At 40.8% G+C, this 22,045-nt stretch overlaps 1 protein-coding gene across 1 annotated transcript; it reads right to left on the minus strand.

Annotated features, from left to right (window-relative positions):
* Window positions 1–43: 43 nt before the first annotated feature.
* On the minus strand, window positions 44–21,955 carry SF3A3 (splicing factor 3a subunit 3). Its single transcript, XM_019726573.3, has 17 exons — window positions 21,773–21,955; window positions 21,438–21,485; window positions 20,096–20,148; window positions 19,885–19,990; window positions 17,124–17,196; window positions 16,658–16,749; window positions 15,641–15,723; window positions 14,304–14,442; window positions 13,692–13,760; window positions 13,186–13,253; window positions 12,915–13,022; window positions 12,048–12,117; window positions 9,903–10,067; window positions 9,699–9,809; window positions 8,463–8,553; window positions 1,635–1,690; window positions 44–338 (listed from the first exon to the last, which is right to left on the minus strand). The coding sequence occupies exons 1-17, from the start codon at window positions 21,866–21,868 to the stop codon at window positions 261–263; spliced, it is 1,506 nt and encodes a 501-aa protein (XP_019582132.1). The 5' UTR covers window positions 21,869–21,955; the 3' UTR covers window positions 44–260.
* Between the last annotated feature and the right edge of the window lie 90 nt (window positions 21,956–22,045).

Below are 22,045 nucleotides of genomic sequence, written 5' to 3' on the forward strand. Positions count from 1 at the left end.
CACAGCCCAGGGCTTCAGAATAAGACACATTCAGAACAAGGGCTGGTTTTATTTTCTGACAGAATCGTTTTTAATATAAAACAAAGATAAAACACACCTCAACCCTGCAATCTGCCAGCATACCTTGTCTCTACAAGATGCATGATAGACCATAAGACTAAATAGCAAAGAGTCTTTAGGAACATTTGGTTGGGAGAAATAGAAAAAACAGATCTTAGGGAAGCCTGGGCAAGCCCAAAGCTGAAATACAGTCCTGCACACTAGAGCAGGCCTTGTCTTTTCAGATCCTCGTATGTCTTCTTATTCACAACATTCCCACTGGAGTCTTCATACTCTTCCTAAGAGAGAAGGGGTACACTGTTAGCGATGCCTCCTGGGAGAAATGTTCGGAATTAGTGTCTGGGTACCTGAGCCCACTCTGGCCTGAGTCCATGGCATTCATCTAAGACAGCCCTTCTTAACTGGGATTCTGGAAGAGAATTAAATTAAGCCCCACTGCCCTAAGGCATCCATTATGTGGAATAAACTAACTTCTCTCTTAGGGATCTAGACTGGTACACTTATGACTCATCCTTGGGATATATGAGAAAATAGTTCATTCAAATCACTTTTTTTTTGCATTTAAGATGAGGAACGCTGGTTGAGAAAGGCTGACCTAAGAACAGTTTTCAAACAGTTCCCAAGAACTGTGGGTGTCTTCCCAAGAGGCCACTGCAGAAAGGGAGGTTGAAAGGGAGGCCAAGTAGGCTGAGCTGCTCCTTCCAGAACAGTTTGCTTTATTCTCTTTTATGTATCAGAATTCTACATTACAGTGTGGGAAGAGCATTGCTGCTAAAAAAGGATTATTGAAAACCACTCACTAAAAGAAAAAGAGTTCCTACCACACTTCATATGCATATTGTCATTTCTGAAATCCGCTACTTGGGATGACTGTCTCAAGACCAACAGGATTCTTTCCTATCCCATGAGAGGACCATCTCTCATTAGACGCTACTGTGTTTCCCGAAAAGAAAACCTAGCCGGACAATCAGCTCTAATGTGTCTTTTGGAGCAAAAATTAATATAAGATGGTTGATTGTTATGTTATGTGTTATGTTATGTTATACTGGGTCTTATATTATAGCAAAATAAGACTGGGACTTATATTAATTATATTATATTAATTATATTAATTAATATTGCTCCAAAAGACACATTAGAGCTGATTGTCCGACTAGGCCTTATTTTCGGGGAAACACAATATCCTCAAAGAAGATCTAATCTATGATACGGTTTCTCAACTTCTTAGCTTATGAATCCCCGGAGCAGGAGAAGACATTGGGTATTCCTGCTTGCCACTTTAAAATTTCAGTGGGAGAATACAACCTGTACAACTGAGATTTTAAGCAATTGGAGCAGCCAAAGCACAAATGAGCGTGTGAGGAGTTGCCCAAGGGATGGCTTAAGACACAGATTTAAGTCTGACATATTTAATATCACAAATAAATTAAGCTTACACGTCAAGAGCCAATTTATAGATATTGTCACATTATACTCGCTACTGCAGTGAACCAGGGGCCATTTTTCACCTCCCTTTTATGTGGTAAGGGATCTCCGTCACTTGTTGCCATCCCTGACGTTACGGTAACACCCACCTCAGTGTCAGGCTGCCATCGTTCTGATGCCTTCTGCAGTTTCAGCTTGGCCCACACTGCAGGATGAGAAATGAGCAGACTGAGTACCCACTGGGTACACAGTGTTACACACATCCGCCGTTAGGATTCCCCGGGATGAGCTCGCCTTTGAAGCTTTTGCTTCCCCCAAACTGGAATTTTGGTTCTGGACCACCTGCCTACACTTCCATCGCAAAATATACTGTAATTATTGCTTTGCTGTAAAAGAAAAGTTGTATCAAATATAACCAAAGACCTCTTAGAACAGAGAACTGATACTCTCGAAGGAAGAAGTACATGTGGTACAACCTATGGGAATTGCTGGGGAAAGTGACCTTACTGTCTTAAAGTTCATTATAGAAGAGAAAGGGAACACCAGACATTATCAAATATGGGCATATTTCGAAGACTTCACAGTGGGGGGAAAAAGGTGAAAGATCATGGCCAAAGAGTCTGAAAAATAAGATGGCTCAACAAACAGTGGAGACACTTAAAACAAGAATTATGACGGTTCAATGACATCTATAGACACCACCATAGCTTCAGAGGGAGGAATCAGACATGTACACAAGACAGGACAGACACAAAACCAGAGAAAGAACGACATAAATCTCTCGGAATAGTGTCAGGAAGGTGCACTCGCAGAACAAAGGACAGGGGTATCGCCAGAGAGGGAAGATGATAAAACATGAATAGATGAAGGTGGGAAGACACAACTACTTGCTTCTTATATGCTTCTACATTTCCCATCGAGCAGAGCAATTTCTAAACTTGACAAGATTAGAAGAAATACCTTAGAGAGAAAGGTGAAGCCTAAGATGGGTAAAAAACAGTAAATGAGAATACACACACGGAAGTACTTAGCTCTGTGCCTGGTGTACAGGTGCTCAGGTAATCAATCATCTTTCCCTGCCTTGTTAATTGCTTTAAATTAGCCTCAGGCCCAGTTAATATGCACATCACCAAGGAACGGAGAATTTATCACGTGCTACCATGTGCCAGGGCCGAGCCCTGTCAGTCCTTGCCCAGACTGTTCAAGAATCCAACCCAGAGTGGTACTAAAACACAGGAGATTGGAAATAATGGCATAAATTTCCTAAGATAAAAGTGGATGTAGGAAACGGGACTAGTTAAGAGAAATGTTACTCTTCAGAGGGACCTGAAACCATTAGATAAGAACGGGATCACCTCTGGGAAACAGAGTGGGTTCACTAAGAGTAAGTGCAGCAAACTAATTGAATTCCCCCTTTTTTGAGTTAGCTGACCCAATAAAAAGCCACAGACACATATCATGATTTTAGCAAAGCAATTGCTCTCATAAACAATGTCCCCAGAGTTAATTAAAATGTTTAAACCTCTTATGCTATTATTATAAACAAGATGGTGCTGTCTGAACTTGATGCTTTTAGTTTATTAATTACGTGGATTTATACCCAGTAAATAATGGTCAGTCATGACCAATCACTCAAATGGGAATTTCTGGTGGCAAGTCCACAAAGCTCCTTTTTAGCTGTCATTTGTTCAATTAAAAAAAAAAATTGTAAGTCTGGAACACTAGAATAACTACAATAAATTTCTAAGTGAAATCCTTCATTTAAGTAACAAACAAACAAAAAAGACTATAATTTAAATGAAAGTACTGAGCTCTCCCATCTGGCTAAAACCTCCACAAGAAAAACTTCAACAGAATGATCTAAAACAAAGACAAACAAGTAAATCCAGCAAACAAGTAAATCCAGCTGTGCCAATGGTTTCGTCCCTGCACATTCTATTCTAAGAAAACATGTCTTCCCAACATGTTCTGGAAGGACAGTCCTATCTAACAAGATACTGCTTTTGTCCCCAGCTCCTGGAGACACAGCTGAATGGACTACAGATAGTACCTGACCCAGCTGTGCCTACCCCATCTTTCCCAGGTATGTATTAGAAATTGAGAGAATGAATGGGCTAGATGACGGCAGGCTCTGAACACTGAAAAACGTCATACAGAGGAAGGACTAGAGCCGCCTTCATTGTCAACTGAGGTTAAAAGAGAAGACAGAAAATAGTGGAGAAGGTATATGCATAGAGAGAAGCAGCTGAATAAGCATATTCTTGCAAATAGGACGGAGGGCATGGAGTTAGTTTTAATAGGCTCACTTCCTTACCAACAAAAATCCCTGAGGTATCTAGTTAGATGCTTAAAAAAAAAAAAAAAAAAAAAAAAGCACAACCCAAGTTTAATAAGAAGAAATTATTCCACTGATAGAAAATGAAGAAAAATGGAAGAAACTCCACAGAATAATACAACTCACTTAAACTCAGTAATTAATCAATGCTTACTATTAGTGAGACGCCTGAGAAAGTCTGTGATCATTTCGTGGGAGTCAATATGTATACAACCATCTATCTGTTACTGAAAGTTTGAAAGGAAGCCAGAGAGTTAATCTAAGATACTTACAAGGAGGAATAATGCTTGGGGGGAACAGAGAAAGCCGGAGGTGATAAAAAATTTGTAGTAAATTTGTGAATGATCTATTGAGAGTGGGGGAGAAAAAACAAAAAGAGAAAATGATATTGAGATAGAAGCAAAACTCTAAACACTATGCGGAGAACCTAAAAATACGAAGGGAATCGTGATGGGTGGAAATGATACAAAAAAATCAGAGAAGTGGCAATAATAAAAACATGCATATGAGAGAAACTGATTAACCTACACATCTGAATAAGGAGATAAATTCTGCTAATAATATGGACAACGGAATTATGAATCTGCCAATATTCTGGAAAAATACAAAATTTTTCAAAAAAATCTCTGTATGGCTAATGAGAAAATGCACGACGTTTCTTTCTGGAATAACCCTTCCTGATCAACTCTTTTACAGGCTACATGACCTTAAAAACACTACCTAACTTTTCTTTTCTGAAAATGTGGGTGACATCTTACCTCACTGGTTGTTTTAAAGATTTAATGAGTGTAAAACATCTCCCATTTACCTGGACCAGAGCAGGCACTCGATAAATGGTAGCCAGTAATATTAATATTGAACACTGAGTGAAGAGATATATGGACTTTGGATCTCACTTCTCAGACTGCAGAGAAGGCCCCAAGTGAAGATGGTGATGATAGCAGCTTATGCTTACTCACCGAGTACATGCTACATTGTGTGTCAGGCATGGTTGTACCACTTTACCTGTATTATCTCATTTAAACTCCAAGACAACTCTAGGAAGTAGGTATATTATTACCACCCACATCTGATGGATAAGGAAACCAAGCCAATAATAAGAGAAGAACTTTGCTCAGCTAGTAAGTGGTGCAGCCATGACTTGAAACCAAAGCGTTGTCCTTCAGCGTCTGCTCTCTTTAACTACCACATGAAACTCTATTAGGAATGTGGCACTGACCCAACTTTACTCTTGAAGCAGAACATATCAAAACATAAAGACTTTGACAGAATCCATCAACTAGTCCTAGGGTAAAGATCATGACAAGAGATGAGGGGAATCTGAAAGGAGAAAAACCACTGTTTATAAACAAAGTGATAGAAATATTAAGCATAGTAAGATTAAAGACACAGAATCTACTGAATTATTATGAGTCAGAAATAAGTATCAAATTTACAGTGCTTGACCATCAAGATATAATCACCTCCTGTAAATAATTCAACCAAACAATGTTATTTATTAATAATGGGTAATAGAAATTGGTAGCAGAAATAAACTTAGTTGAAACATTAAAGTTAGAAATATTAGAAAAATACCTGTCTAAAAGGAATAGATTCAAGTTTACTATATAATCCATGTAAATGAGAAATCTAACAAAAAACAAAATAACTTCCAGCAAAGGAGTTAAATACAAATAGATCAATTAATACATCAAGTGTAAAAGGCTTAGTACCCTATAGAATGATAAATATTGATGACTAAAGTGAAAAATAGCCCTCATTTACTGCCAAAATTTTGATAATTGGAGCAATGGTCTAAGTTTATCACAATAGAACAAAAACGCTATCAAAGAAATTTCAGGAAGAAAATGGGAGTGTTCAATATGGGTACAGTACAACATTGAGTTTATGTGGCTCAAACACTGCAAAACAAAATACATACAAAACTGGCAGAAATGCAAGAGACAAAATTTAATTACAATTGAAAATGTCAACATGTCCTTATCAAAATTCAAAATGAATAGATATAACTATGAAATTAAGGACCTGAACACTGTAAGATTAAACAGCTTACATGTTGAGAAAAACGCTTTCTTCCAGTTGTACACAAATCTTTAACAAGTCACTGATTACATACTTACACACAAAGATACAATATACTCTAAATGCACAGAGTATCTTACTACATGGGCCAAGAAAAATAGAAATAAATAAAACAGTTAAAAGGTGCTCAATCAACCAGAATTATAACTATGTTTAAATAATTTCTGAATTATTTTTTAAAAATCAGAGATAGCATCTTGAACAAAGTTCTAAATATAACATCAGCAATGGATACTCCCAATGGATTCCTAAGAGGACATCTAGTTCTAAAAGCCTGTACAGAAAGAATCAAGAAAAAGGAGAAGAATGTTTTTGACTAAAGAAATAAAGAAACAAAACCACAGCAAATATTAAGAGAAAAAAGGAAATAAAACTCAGAGTGGAAATTAAGCACTTAGTTTCCTACTTTGTCATAATAGATCATGCAATATGGGTTATTAACTAAAGAATCTTCTGAGAGTGATCCCTTTCTACGAAGATGTAATCTCTATGTAAAGATAAACTGTTTCAAATGACAGAAGAGAATGTAGCATGTAATCCCATCCATTTTTATGTCATAAAGATGGTTTTGATCCCTAACCTGACAAGTGTCTCAAAGGAAAACAAGAAGCTCATCTTTTATTTATGAACATAACTACAAAACTTGTAAACAGAATCCTAACAGGATAAATAACTGCATTAAAAGAATATTACAGGGGCGGCCGGATGGCTCAGTTGGTTAGAGCGCAAACTCTGAACAACAGGCTTGCAGGTTCGATTCTCCCATGGGCCAGTGAGCTGCACCTTCCACAACTAGACTGAAGACAACAAGCTGCTGCTGAGCTTCCGGAGGGGCGGCTGGATGGCTTAGCTGGTTAGAGCGCCAGCTCTTAACAAACAACAAGGTTGCCTGTTCCAATTCCCACATGGGATGGTGGGCTGTGCCCCCTGCAACTAAAGACTGAAAACAGCAGCTGGACTTCGAGCTGAGCTGCGCCCTCCACAACTAGATTGAAGGACAATGACTTGACTTGGAGCTGATGCGCCCTGGAGAAACACACTGTCCCCCCAATATTCCCCAATAAAAATTTTCAAAAACCAAAAGAATATTACAGAATATTAGCCAGTATGAGGTAATACAGGAACACTGTTTTTACCCATTGCCTGAAAAAAGTACTAAAAACGTAACCTTTCTTTTTTAGAATATAGTAAAATCACAAGCCAATCTTAAAACTACTGTAGGTTCACAAGCATCGTTCCTTTTAAAAACAGCATCCAAACAAGGATGACCTATCACCTGCTTCTATTAAACATAAAACTTCGGGTAATGCTTGGGATAACTATACATGAACAAAAATAAATACGTGGAATAAAATAAATAAAAACATCCCTTTGTTTTTGCAATTGGCATGATTATAAGCCTAAAACGATAATAAAATCAATAAATCAATCTCGAGGTATCAGAATAAATTAACTCAGGCAAATTGTAGGACATAAGAAAACACACAAAAAATGAACTGTGACCTACTTACTGGTGGTAGGTATATAGCTAGAAAATATATCTAAAAATGAGATTGCACTCAAAATGCAGCATTATGGTTCTAAGAAATTTCATTACTATTTTAATTTCTTCCGAGAAAGGGAAGGGCAAAAAAATGAAAAGTAAAGAGGCCAAGTGGTAACCTGGCAATAAAGGCAGATTATAATTCTGACTGGAAGCTCTGTATGATCATGACTCCTAAATTAACAAGGGAAGACAAGAAAGCAGGAGTACTCAAAGGTGATTGCACACAAAACACTTAGCATCCATGGGCTGATCAGGGATCAGGGAGCTCTTGAGAAGGTCATTTCTATTTGGCTCTGCCACAGAGGATTTGAACAGCCCCAGAGACAGGAGCTACGGGACTTAGCTGACCAAGCAGCTGAGGAGCGTGGAATGTACACTTGAGAGTGAGGGCGTGAAATTTACCAAGCTCGAGTGGTAAAATTCTTTCTTCTCCATCTAACCAGTTGCAAGTGAAAACACGACAGGAGAGATAAACTAGAAAGAAAGTAGAAAGCCTACAAGGAAGATGTTAATGGCAGAAAAAGCTACCACAATCAGAAAGCTAATTAGGTCCCTGGGTGTTTTAACAACACGTTCCCTGACATGCACTCACGTCGTTCTTTCTCCAAGTTATTTTGCTGCTGAGTTTCTGTGTATCTGCCCTGTCACCTCAGAAATAAGCTTACTGAGACCTGTTATATTATTTCCTTGGTATCAGTGGTGCTTAATATATTAAAATCAATTCAGAAAAACATACAATGATGTCCATTCACTCAAAATCTTGCACACACGGGAATTCACAGACACTGGTTAAAGGCCCTATTTTATACTCAGCCTAGGGCTCTTCTCCAGGGGGAAACAATCAGTATAGCTAGCTCATGCTCCTCAGAAATCCAGTAACTGTATGACTGTTGTAGCTTTTACATATCCGCAACCCGCTGCCCTTAGGCCTGGATACACCAGGGTATTGGGACAGTGACTTGCAGGAGTGGCCACCTGATCTGGCCTAGGGAACAACAAACACAGCTTACTTACAGGAGACAGCATCTTCAATCTGAGTCACATTAGCAAAGTGGGCAGTGTTTGGGATGCCCAAACATCTCATGCCATGAGCATGACGCCATTCCTAGAAGAAAGCAGCAAAGGGACAATGTCAAATGGCCATAGCTGAACACAGAGCGCTAACTCCATTCTCCTCATAAACCCAAAGCTGACCCTTTGCAAAAGACTCCACCTAAAAGCAACATTTCTTTTGTGGCTGTGACTGACACAGCAGATATTTCAAGGTAGCACTGCACTGTTTGCCTCACTGGGCTGGTTTATAAAACCTGGATCCTAGATCTAGTACTCTTTCAGACAAAACCTGTGTTAAGACCACAGAAAAACACAACTCGAGCTAACCAGTTACCACCCATGCAACTCCCACCATCAGCAGGAGTAAGGGTTACTGGTGGCAGGTCAGTGCCATCTCTGTAAATAAAGGAGAGACTGTTTATCAGGTATAAGCAAGGATGTGCAAGAGAGCAGGGAGAGACTGATGTAATGACAGTTTGGGCTCAGGGACGGCGGATGGCGTGGGCTTTATCTTGGATGCCAGTTCTAATTCATTCTAAGTGATGTTGAGATACATTCAGAGACTACTTAGGAGCTTAGCAGAAAAAATCCAGGATCAATTAGTAATAACTATATTTGAGGGAAGGAGGGAGTTCATACAAATTCGCCATCCTTGGTCTAGCAAGTCTTTCCTATTGTGTAAAATTTCCCTCCAAGTACTAAGAACTGAAGGGTGAATACACTTACTGGAGTATCACCTAGATAATTCCTTGTCTCAAGAATAACTTGATAAATGCCATCCCTTTAGTTTCTTTTTTCAAAGAGGCAAAGACCAATTTAAAACCCAAAGAAGGAGGCCGTCAGCCCCTTCCTTGGCCCTGAGTCCTGGTAATGGGATAAATGACCAAGGAGTCAAAGACTGGTCTAAGATGCTGGCAGAAAGACAAAAATAGAGATGGATGAGAACAAGCAAGATAAAACCAAATGAGGTTCAAACACAGAGCAGAAGAATGCCTTCAGAAAGTGTCTCGGGTGTTAACCCAGGCTGGCCCCGGTATGAGAGGCCAAATGCTGTGTGCTTGACTTTAGACTCACTCCTTCTCTGATTCTCTTAAGCTCTGGACACTAGCAATCCTCTCAGGCTGCTCCTAGCCTCTTCCCTCAAAGACTCATGTTTTATACTTCAATTTTCAGGAGAAATGACTCTGAGTTCCTTACAGCAAAGTGCCGCTGGAAGGCCTTGGGACCTCGGTAGGTGTAGTTTCCACAAATCTCACAGTTGTAGTTGATATTTAGGCCATGAAGCTTATATAACCAGTAGGGAATGGGCTAAAAGAAATCAGAAAAGAAACAGTATTAGGAGAGTCGGCATCTGCTTCCAAAATGGGAAATGGGGAGAAAGATGGTAGTGCTGGCACTTACTTTGCCATCCCAGCCAAGCGGCAGGTTTTTGGGGTTGTAAATGATCTCGTTCTCTTCATCTTCACTTTCACTCTCACTGATCTGCTCTTCCTCCTCCTCCTCTCGCTCTTCTCCTGTCCTTGCCTGTTTGCGTTGTACATTTTCATGAGTGAGATGTCGCTGTTCCTAAGTCAGGTCCATAAACGCAAAGTCAGAGAAAAGTAGTGCAAAACATGAAGGGACAATTCCTGTTTTCCTACAACCTTGGCTGACCTCCCACTTATAAGGATAAGGTTTTCTTTCTTGTAGAATAAAGGGAAAGTCTGACTTTATGTCAGAACTATCAGCAGGCCTTCCCTGATCCCAAAGGATCAAAGGTTTTATGTCACTTGTCTAAATTACTCATCTGAGGCCAGACTATCACAGAACACCAGAGAACAAAGTCTCTAAAATATTTCTTGAATGTTCTTTCTTCTCCTTCCCACTGTTACTGCCGTCATCAAGATGAGAACCTTCTAGCTCGCCCTGAGTCTCTTCTCACTCCACTCCAGCTGCCACTTTGTTCTGAGATTTACCTGCTTTAAAAAAACAATCTAAATGGTATACTCTGCATAAAGAACTTCTATTAGATTTCTGCTGTTCAAAGGATGAAGTCCAAATTTCCAACATAACTCACCAAAACAATCTCTGACCACTCCCTTACAAGGCACACTCTATACACACTGAACTTCTCATTATTTCTGGAATATCTAATTTCCTCTCATATTTTACCTTCATGCTTGCCGTTTTCTCTACCTGGAACATTTTTCTCTCTCTTTCTACTTAGAAACTCAATCTGAGTGTCTTACAGCATGTATCACATTCCTCACATTTGTCTCTTCCAACCACAAAGTGGATTTTTCAAGGTCAGAAGACTGTGTCACATTCATTACTGTATCCACAGATTCAGCACGATGTCTGGAAACCAACAATATCAGTAAAGGGTGAAATGATAAAAACCGTATCAGTACATAAGGAGAACAACTTCTGGAAACCATTCTGGCTGGAATGCCAAAGAGAATGGTGACACCTCCTGGCAGGGAAAGCAAAATGCTCTCAAAGGAGGGAGAAAGTGGATACATCTTATTGTCAAGGGCACAAATTAGCTTCCCAGTCATCTTTAGACGACTGGCGACTCAGACTGTTGCCCACATTAGCAAAGCCCAAGTTCACTGTGGAGAACTACAAGTGTCTCCAATGTCCAATGTCTGGTTAGCCTCCTTTTATTGAAAGCAGCTGTAGAGGAAACCAACAGGCAACCAGATTTATAGCTATATGTGTGGTCCTCAAACCAGGGCAGAATAAAAACATCCATAGCAATTGAACGAAGACACATAAATGAGCTATCTGAGCCAGAGCCACCCACTCAGGACACCATCTGAGAACCTGTGAAGGGAATGGCTCGGAGAGCAGCTGACAATTGCATAAAGAAGACACTATCAGAAAGGCTGGTCTACTGCAAGACGCCCAGAGGCACTGGCCATCTTCTCTGGATGAGTGCTGCCCTTTCCTCCACCTTCTCTTCCCTGAAAGAGAGCTATTTTCCTCCTACTCCTCTCCCTACTTTCTCTCTGAGATGAACATCCTGGTCAGGTTAGGCCTTTTTCAATCCCCAACCAACAATCCAGCTCCTTCTTGAAAGACTATTCAAGGAGCAGCTCACAGCCAGCTTTGATCCACTAACACTTTAGCCCTAAAATGTTAGGGCTAAGATAGTTTCTCACAATCCTGTGACTACGTAAGTAATGTCTTTTCATTGTAAGTCATACCCGAAAAGCTTCTGTGCATAGCCTTTCTCTTACTTGTCTTTTGAGTGTCTGCTTCTTGGGTTACCCCCTGAGCTCAAAGAACCTGTACCATTCTGGCTACTATATCGAGAGGAGAGTATTCTCTCCGCTAGCCTCATGGGAACTTGGCAACCTTTGGGATATAACCTAAGAACAGACATCAGACAACAGAACAGGACCTCACTGAAGGGCCAAGCACCCTGAGAGAACTCTATTTTCTGCTGAACTAGTTTAATACCTACCCTTCCTCTTTCAATCTGAAAAAAATATTTTATGAGTTCATATTTCTCTTACTCCCATACTCTGTAGCGTTTATAGCCCTCTGCAGTCAGTTACTCACCCCAAGAATCTCTACATATTCGTAGATCTGGGCTTCTAGGAAAGCAATGTCTTTGTTCCTCTCAGTGTCTCTGAGAACAAGAAACAAACTGTATCACTCAAGGGTTCTTTTACTCAGTGCCTTGCTCCCTGTATCTGAGAACACTGATTCCATGAGTGTGTTAAAAATTACAAGCACACGAGAAACATCACGCTGTGAAACCAAATGCCCTGCTCAGCTCAGGACTCGCTCATACAAGTACCGAGGTTGTTTCCTGGAATCCATGGAAGCTTCCTCTTAGACCTCATTCTAGAAGGTAAAACACATATCCAGACATTCAAATGTCCATCAGTATATCTACAAAAGCAACGTGGTACAGGAGAGCAAGTTCCGGAACAGGCAGACCTGGGCCCGAATCCTGACCCTGCTGCTTAGTAACTGGGAAAAGTAGACACAGTCCGTAACTTTTCTGAGTCCTTATCTGTTAAAAGTGAGGGTAACAACTACTTTTCAGGGTTGTTGAAAAAATTAGAAAAAATACCCGGTACAAGCACGTGGCTAAAGAATAGATCCAACTGTCATTAGGAAAAATAAACTTTGGGAAATATTTTTTGAACCTATTCAGCCTCCATAAGCTATTAAGGTAACAAAGGGTACCTAGAGCAGTTTCAATATTACAGACTTCACCATTCTCAGTCACCTGCGTATAGTGTCCTTGGTTTATAATAACAATGACAGCACTCTGCCATGATCAGAGAAAAAGAGCAGACTGGATCTCTATGGATCAATCATGATGATAAAACAGGCTTTAAAATCTGTTGTGATACAAATTCTCCATGGGAATAACATTTAAAAACTGTAAGAGGTGGTGCAACCTCAGCCACTCACCGCTTGGTGCCCTTTGACTTGGGATTTTTGGCAAACAAGGAGGTGTCAAGCGATTCCAAGGACTTTCCTTTAGTGCTGAATAGCCTCTGGGCTCGCTCTTCCAGGGTCCTAAGGAGACAGGAGGGGCAAACGATTTCAGGATCACTGTACCATACAGACCTGCTTATTTTTGCAGTCAGGGATGACAGAAAGAATGGTATCAGAGCCATGAATAAGATTGTGCCAACACACAGTAAAAGAGACAGTTATGATAGAAAAATCAGTCTCTTACCCACCACACTTCAGGCCTAAAGCTAAGAGTGCAGATTTTAATCTGTCCAGACCCAGGGAGGCCAACTCCTGTATAAAAAAGAGAAGTTATAATTTTATGTACATAGATTTTGAGAAACAACAAATGCTCAAACTTAGGTCTTTGCAGGCTGGTGTGTGGGTGTTCCTAAAGTTGTGGCAACACCACACACATTCCATAGTCAGTGTCCTAGCAGTAAGCTCAAACTCTCCAACGGCCTGACTCTGTGGTCAAGTTTATTCGTAACCCTACAAGTTGTGTTCCTTAACTCTACTACAGCTTGATATAGTTAGAATCATTATTTTACAATTTTTAAAGTGATTGGATAAGTTTTTTATTTTCCTTTTTATCTTTCCACATTCTTTGTAGATGCCTGGTCCCAGGAACTGGTGTTATATCGTAAGTCCAAGGCACTGAAAACAGGAAATCGAGTGGTCCCTCTGAGGAGTGAACAGGCAAGACCAGTAGAGTGGCTAAATAAAACATACCTCCCAGGAGGAGAAAGCAGAGAGGTCAAGGTGGGCTCCAGCATGGGTGAGGGCACTGCTTGTCTCTTTCTGGCAAGAAGAACAATACATATTTATTAACATCCAGGTTTAGAATGAAGACAAGGGAGCCATCTAAAGTACCAGGTGCTAGTTGGCACCATTCTTATATACACATATGAACAAGAATCAAATTCCTATAAGAGCACAGCAAAAAAAAACAAAAAACAAAAAAAAACAAAAAAAAAACAACAACACATGGTCCATTCTCTCCCTGAGAGTTCAGGAAAACTCAAGTTCATCCTCAGGAGTGAAAATATACAGAAGAGATTTGTAGCACATAATTTCATCAGTCTCTGCTCAGTAGGAACTGTATAGCAGTAATGACATGGTTGGTGAAAATCCTGGGCCCAGCCAATGGCAAGTAGGCCCTGACAAATCTTGTTCCAAAGAGAAAACCTAGTATACTGAGCAGGGAACTCCTAACTCCTCACGGCGACAACTGATCCCGGCGGATCAGCATCTAATGCCCTAAAGCAGAGGCTCAAGATTCAAGTAAAACAGTTACTTCAGTTCCCTGGCTTGTCCTCCACCCACACCCCCACTGAAGCTCACCGGCCATCCAGGAAAGGTACCATTCTCCCATTTCTTCTCAAATTCATTTTGAATCTTCCCAAAAAGTTCATTCTGATCTTGGAGGGGCTTCACTCTATCTGTGTAATCCTGAAGGTACTCAAGCAGCATCTCCAGGTATCTACAGAGGAACAAGCAATATACAGGGAAAGCAAAGGCGGTTTCTATTCTTGATATATTGCTATGTGCTATAAACCATACTTATAATTCTAGTGATATTAGTTTTTAAAAGTAATACCACTACTTTTTTAAATGAGCTTACAATTGACTTTTTTCCTAACATGCCATCTTGATTTCGACCTTTCCCATCTTCTTTCATCCTTATAACACTACAAATACTAAAATCCTAACTCATACATAAAAAGATTTCAGGTAAAAAGAAAATGTAATTGGGGGCCGGCCCGGTGGCTCAGGCGGTTAGAGCTCTGTGCTCCTGACTCCGAAGGCTGCCAGTTCGATTCCCACATGGGCCAGTGGGCTCTCAACCACAAGGTTGCCAGTTTAATTCCTCGAGTCCCGCGGTGGGCCACGCCCCCTGCAACTAAGATTGAACATGGCACCTTGATCCGAGCTGCCGCTGAGCTCCCAGATGGCTCAGTTGGTTGGAGTGCGTCCTCTCAACCACAAGGACAAGGTTGACAGTTCGACTCCCGCAAGGGATGGTGGGCTGCGCCCCCTGCAACTAGCAACTGGCAACTTGACCTGGAGCTGAGCTGCGCCCTCCACACTAACACTGAAAAGACAACAACTTGAAGCCGAATGGCACCCTCCACAACTAAGACTGAAGGGACAACAACTTGACTTGGAAAAAAGGCCTGGAAGTACACACTGTTCCCCAATTAAGAACCGTTCCCCTTCCCCAATAATATCTTTAAAAAAAAAAAGTAATTATTTATTTAAGGTAAAAACAAAATTTTATTTTATCACTAACCAGGGGTGTAGTAACACACACAAAACTTAACATCTATACATCAGACCCAGGCACCTCATTTCAGTCATAATCTGAGAAAGTTTAATTTTTTCCTGTTAAACTCCAAAGACACAGAGGTCCCTGGATAGGAGACTTCCTGCTACAATGAGACAAAATTAAGAACAGTATGGCTGTAAGATCACAGATGCGCTTATAGACACACATTCTTCCAGAGCTAGAGTATTATAAATGTTTTCAAACCATGTCATTCAAAATTCCTAACTTCCAATAAAGCTGGCAGTCATTCATTAATGCTTCTCGGGCAAGAAAATTCAGAACTCTGCCCTCAAACCTTCACGTGAAATAATCTTCTACTCAAATCCAGTAGAGGCTTAGAAGTAATGCTCACCTCTTGTACTCTGCATTCTTCCTTTCTTTTGGAATGTCAAATAACTGGTCAAAGATGGACAGGTATGTGATATAATCCAGCTTCTAGAAAGAGAAAAGACATGACAAGAGCTTCAGTTAGGTGTTCCCACCAAGTTATAACATAATCTCCTGTACATGAGATCAAAATTGAGGGTTGCCTAACAAAATACCAAGGCCCAGCTCATTTCAGCCTTTCTTTTCCATCACGTAATTCCTACGCTAACTGGGTGGGGGGATGTGGGGCAGGAGATATCAGACCCACAATTAGCTCTGCAAAACAAAGATCAAATTAATAAACAGTAAACTAAAAGAAATATTTGTCAAACACTTACACGCCAGGCACTTGGTTAAAGACTTGGACACCCACTATATCCTAAAATAAGGTCCTGGAAGGTGCCATTTGTTCACTCATTCAATCACTTACTGAGCATCTCTGGACCAGGTACATAGATACAGACGAGAACAAGACAGACATGGGACCTGCCCTCACGAAGCTTAAAGTTTAGTCACTGAATTATTGGGACATTTCCTCACAACCCCAAGAGGAACTTAGTCATGTACTTCCTTGTGACCTTTCTGAGATTGTCACATTAAATCTCATCTCTTGTGGGAATTTATTTTTTAATTTATTTTAAGAAAGACTTTAAGTAGCCCTTTGGTGGTGAGATTGTTTCTATGTCAATGTACCTAGTACTACGTGTACCTAACTCGGAAGCTTGATATGTATTTGTTTTTAAAATTTATTTTTACAAAAGCAAAATATGCTTAATAATAAAATGTATTAATAAAATGTTTATAGTATTCACTGTAGAAACAAGACTTTCACTTTGAATACTGTTTCCTTCTAAGTAAGAAGAGCACATCACCACCTCTTTAATATTTACACAAGTTACAAAACACAAGGAAGACACGCTAATTGCTTATGTCTAGTAGCCTCGGCCCAGTGTGCTAACTCACCCCTAGAATCAGAACCACTCTAACCTCTTCTGGGTCTTACCTCAGAGGCCTTCAGGTTAATGTATTTGAGGTAACAGTCATGGAGATCGAGGTAACGACCATATCCCTCTTCATCTGTGAACTCCACCAAATCTGAAGGAATCCAAGATACCAATGATTCAGATATTAAAGACCACTTGCTTGGACTTGGCTTCTCGAATGGACTGCTAGTTCTTTGTTTCATGAAGCAGCCCTTCACCCACGTGTCCTTCCTGTGCTCACAGAGGGAATGGATCTCAGCATTCCAGGCTAGTGAATTTGAGCTAGGCTAGCACAAAATCGAAAATTTTGTCCAAGGCCAATTTAGCAGGTCAGTCTAGCCCAGAAACCAGCAAAAAGAAAATCAGTAAGAGATCCTGGCTATAAATTTCTCTGGAGCCATTTTCTAGGACTCTGAGGGCAAATTGAGCTCTGTCATTAACTTCTACTTCTGCTAGTGCTGGATTGAAATGTTAAACTCTACTTACTTTGTGCCTCTTCACTTGGATTCTCTCGAGCCTTCAGGAGTTCCTCAAATTCCACTGACATTGGCACACAGATCTGATGGGGGAAAAAGCTCAGGTGGATTTTTTCAACATAAAAGTTGCAATATCACAGAAATGGGCTGTACAGAAAGTTAGACTTCTGATGCTTTATTTAGCCTTGATTTTTCTTTAGGAGCCTCCTACTCCAATTACCTTGCTTTTTTTTTCTTTTCCTTTTTTGTATTGCTTGACTGAAAATTGCTAAAGTAAAACATGCTCACAAAAACTCAACACAAAAAAGACAAAATGAAAAATGAATGAAAAACGAAAGTCCCTTTATTAATTCTCCTGCAAATAGGTAACCACTGTTAACAGACTTTTTTTTTTTTCACCATGTATAAAATTTTATTCCAAAGAATCATAGACCTACATGTAAGAATTCAAATTATAAGACTTCTAGAATAAATCATATAAGAAGCTCTTAGAAATCTTGGATTTGGCAATGGGTTTCTTTTTTTTTTCCTTCTTTTTTTCTGTTTTTTTTTTTTTAATTTTTAATTTATTTATTTTTTTAATTAGTTTCAGGTGCACAAGACAAAGCAAAACTTAGACGTTTATCATTTATATCCCTCACACTGTGTGAACCCCCCTCCCCCACAGACTTTTTTTTTTTATGTCAGCCATTCCTACTTTTGCTGTACATTCGAATCACCTAAAAGAGTGTTAAAAAATCCTGATACTAATTAAATCGGAAGGGGTGCAGGTATCAGTACTTTTTAAAGATCCCCAGGTGATTCAAACATGCAGCAATACCTGGAAACCACTGCTCTATGTATTTAAATATATGTATTTTATACAAGCACACACTAGCGGAAACAAAGTTATTTTGTTTTTCACATAACCAAACATGTTTTTCCACTTAGCGTATCTTTCCAATTACTTATATAACCATTTACTCCTCATCACCTTTCTACGAGGGCTGGAATGTAGTTAAGACACTGGAATGGTACTCATGGCTTCTCCCTTGGTTAGCAAAAGACTACACATGCTACCATCTAAGGGGGTGGAGGTGGGAGACATATGTAGGTGTGTGAGAGTACTTTCATCTACCTTCACCAACTTCAATAAACAGCCTCTCCTTTCGGGTATTTTAAGTCTCTTCCTTTTTCCATCTACTCCTTTAAATCTGTACATTTTCCCTACCTTCCTCTGATCCTCCTGTTTCTCCTATTTTCTGCCAGTCTTTCAAATGCATGTTCCACACTCCATACTACTATTTCCCCATTACCCACTTTTACCCATGACCAGATTTTCATTCCCAATACCTCAACGGAGCAGCAATTCTAGCAGTTATCAGTCAACAACAGCTGATTCCAGTGACTTCCTTTCTGAAACTCTTGCTTAGCATCAGTAAGGTAACACTACCCAGAGCTGTCATTTGACCTCTGTGATGGAAGTCCTCCCAGGCTCCTTTTCAGTCAAGTACGTTATGGTGCGTGTGCCCTAAGACACAAGAGAAGCTCTAACAATCTCCCTTCACATTGTATCTCTCCCACAACTCTGACTCATGGCTTTAACCATTGAGTCCACGTGATAATTCTCAAATCTAAATCATGAGCCTTTACCTCTTGCCTGAGCCCTAATTTCAACTGCTCAGGGGACACTTCTACCTAGATACACCAGCACCTGAAAGTCTACACATATAAAAATTCAATTTCCACTGCAAATGGGTTATCTCTTTCTTTCTTATTTCTATCAAGGGAATAAACAATTTTCCAGTTACATAGTCATGAAAACTCAGAGTAATTGTTGATCCATCCCTGTCCACTTCTCCTATAGCCACGACTTGTACCTTCCCACCCCCCGGCTGCAAATTCCTTTGGTTAGCTGTGCAAGATGCTTAATGGATTCTAGATAATTGAGACACAATCCCTGCTCCTTAAAATCTCGTAACATCGTGGGGTACTCACTCATTGTCGTAAGATATGATAGGATCATAAAGAAAGGAAAGATTAATTGCGGGCAGTAAGACTAGGAAAGATATTTCATGAGAGTTGGCCTCTGGGCTGAATCTTGAAGATGTAATGATCACTGAAAGTGAGTAAAGCCTCTTTGTGTTAGTTGGATCCTCTAGGTATCAGATTTCAAGACAGTTAGGAGCACAAGCAGTTTATTTGGGGGGCGCTGTGTGTGTGCATAACCCCCATGAAACATGAAACGGCGAGGAGGATTAGGCAGGGAGAGCCTAGACCACAATACAGACAGGACAACACCTTGACCATCCCAACAGGGAGCTCTGGAGCAAAGAATATTCATAAGAAGAGTCTCACATTGGGTAGAAATAGCCAGGCTATAGTGCCCTCATGGTGCTTGGTCACTGGTTTGGGGCTGCCCAGAAAGAGAATGGGCTTTGGCTTAAATCTGAGGGGGATCTTCAAAGAACTGGAGTTGTAATATGTTGACTAACTACGCTCCTTGCAGCTAAATAGCAACCTGTGAGTGGCACATCTCCATTTTTTTCTTTTTTATAGCTTTATTATTATTCTTTTAAATGAGTCTCTTGGGGTGAGCGGTTAGCTCAGTTGGTTAGAGCATGGTGCTAATAACACCAAGGTTGCCAGTTCGATCCCCACATGGGCCACTGTGAGCTGCGCCCTCCTTTAAAAAAAACAAACGAGTCTCTTGATTTAGTTCCCTTTTCCTTAAACCTTTCCTTTAGTAGGCTCTTAGGCAGGTTTGGAGAAAATATTTTTTGAGGTCATACCTCATTTGGGTGCTTCCGGTGGAATTCCTTTATTTGCTTGAGTCTATTATAGAATTCAGCAAACTCATTGGGTCCTGAAATGGCATTGAGCTCCTCTTTTCGTAACCTGCAATTTCAGGAAAAATCCAAAGAACATAAAGCATAAAATCAGTCCTTTAACTATGGCTCCTCAGAAGCATTAACTCCTGGTCTGGACATGACTGTCACTTACCCATCCTTATCGTCATATAAATCTCTCAGGTTCCCACTGACTTCCATATACCTCTGAAAGGCAAACACAAACCCATGAGAATGAAGCAATCTGTACAACTACAGAGCTAAGCAACCAACAAGGGCTCTCTAATCAAAGTCCAGGAAAACCATGAGCAATGTGGTATTAAGTAATTTTAATAGATCGCACTGCTTCCTGGTTAGTTTTTAAAGATTTGAAGACTACCTAAGTGACGTAATTTGAGGGGTGGCAGAGTCCCTGTATTTACATGCTGACATTTAACTGATACTTAAAATTTTCCCTAGATGAGTCATAAAAGAGAGCCATAGGTTAAGCAGCAGTTCCCACCTAAGACCTTCAAAGATAAAAGGGTAGTCCAAGATGATTTTTCACTACTTCAAAAAGCTTGATTGAGGAGTGTACAGGCTAAATAAAATATCACACAGCCTCCTTTGAATTCTAATTCAGGATGGAACAGATACATAGTACCTTCTCCAAAACTTCTGGGACAGATTTGCTTCAGAATTTGGAATTTTCAGGTTCAGAAAGATACTATATATTATGTAAAATCCTTAGTGGAATCTGGAACAAATAGTAATAGTTCTGCAGTGAAACCCACGCATTATTTACCAAGTGGGATAAAGACCATAAAATACCTCTCTCATCTGTTCAGGTCAGGCTTTGCTGCCAAATGAGATCAAGTCAGATATTGCCAAGTAATACCAAAACCAACAAACCAACAAACAATAAACTGTTTTCAGAGTATTTTGGAATTTGGATATGGAACTAGAGGCTTGTAATACTAATTATCTCTTACAAATCAGGAACTCTGATTAGGTGTTTTATTACTTTCTAAACAAATTTCAAACAGATGCAAGAGTAGAGAGCATGGTATAATGAACCTCCATCTACCTACCACTCAGCTGTCATGAAAACCAACACTTTGATTTTGATTAGTTTTCTAAAAGTAATCAAACTATTACTAAGCAAATCACACAATGTAGGCAAAAATACTTCACAACGATGCATTCTCTTGTGGAGAGAAGACAGTACCTTCTGCGCCAGTCACTGACTCCTTATAACTATTCTTTGCATGTTCATGGGACAGGATGCTGCAAGGGGCGCCTTTCTGAGTTATTAAGAATGAGTAAGAATTCCCCATTAAGATGAGTGAGGAAGGGCAGTTCAGCATCTTCGGCTTAGCAGCCGCCTGGACAGATAACCCGAGGCTGGCCAATCTTGTTACTTTTGACCAGGGTTCGTGAGACCCCCCCACACCTCGCCTTCCTTCTCTTTCTCAGCGCATCCCGACCCAAAGAGAAGAGGACAGCGAGGCACTCACATCTTGCATGGCCCGTGTGCGGTGGTCAGAATTGATCTGGTCCCGGAGCTGAAGAAAGGCAAACGGTGACACAGACGCCGTTAGTCGGAGTTTTGCAGTTGGATAGGCCGCCCGAAGGCGGAGCTTACCCGCTCAGGTCTTAGCGGCTAAAGCGGAGAGGCCCAGGGGCGCTGGACATCGGAGGAGGTTACCAAGACCGGAGAGGGAGACCCAGGAGGCGGCGGGGGTCAGGGGGATGGCACGGGGCGGGTCTGAGGCTCCAAGAAAGCTCTCCGAGATTACACACGGGGATGGGGCCCAGCCGCAGATGGAGCGCCAGCCCGGGCCCCACTCACCGTGGACTTCTTAGTGAGCATCTCTTTGGCCATGACGTCCATGAGCCGTTCCTTCTCCTCGTGATAGCGCCGCTGCTGCTCCAGAATGGTCTCCATCTTCCCGACGCCGCCACAGCTCAATTCACACCACCGACAAGGCCGGAAGCGACTCCTGCCGCCTTGCGCGCCTGCGTCCCCGCGCAGCGCGTCCGCCGGCACCAAAGTTCCGCGGTGCCGGAAGTGCCTCCGTGAGCGGAGGGACCGTGAGCACCTCAAGGCGATCCGGTCTGTGCT

Source organism: Rhinolophus sinicus, chromosome 14 (assembly GCF_057876585.1).
Source record: "Rhinolophus sinicus isolate RSI-liver-muscle chromosome 14, RSI-T2T, whole genome shotgun sequence".
Lineage (NCBI taxonomy): Eukaryota > Metazoa > Chordata > Mammalia > Chiroptera > Rhinolophidae > Rhinolophus > Rhinolophus sinicus.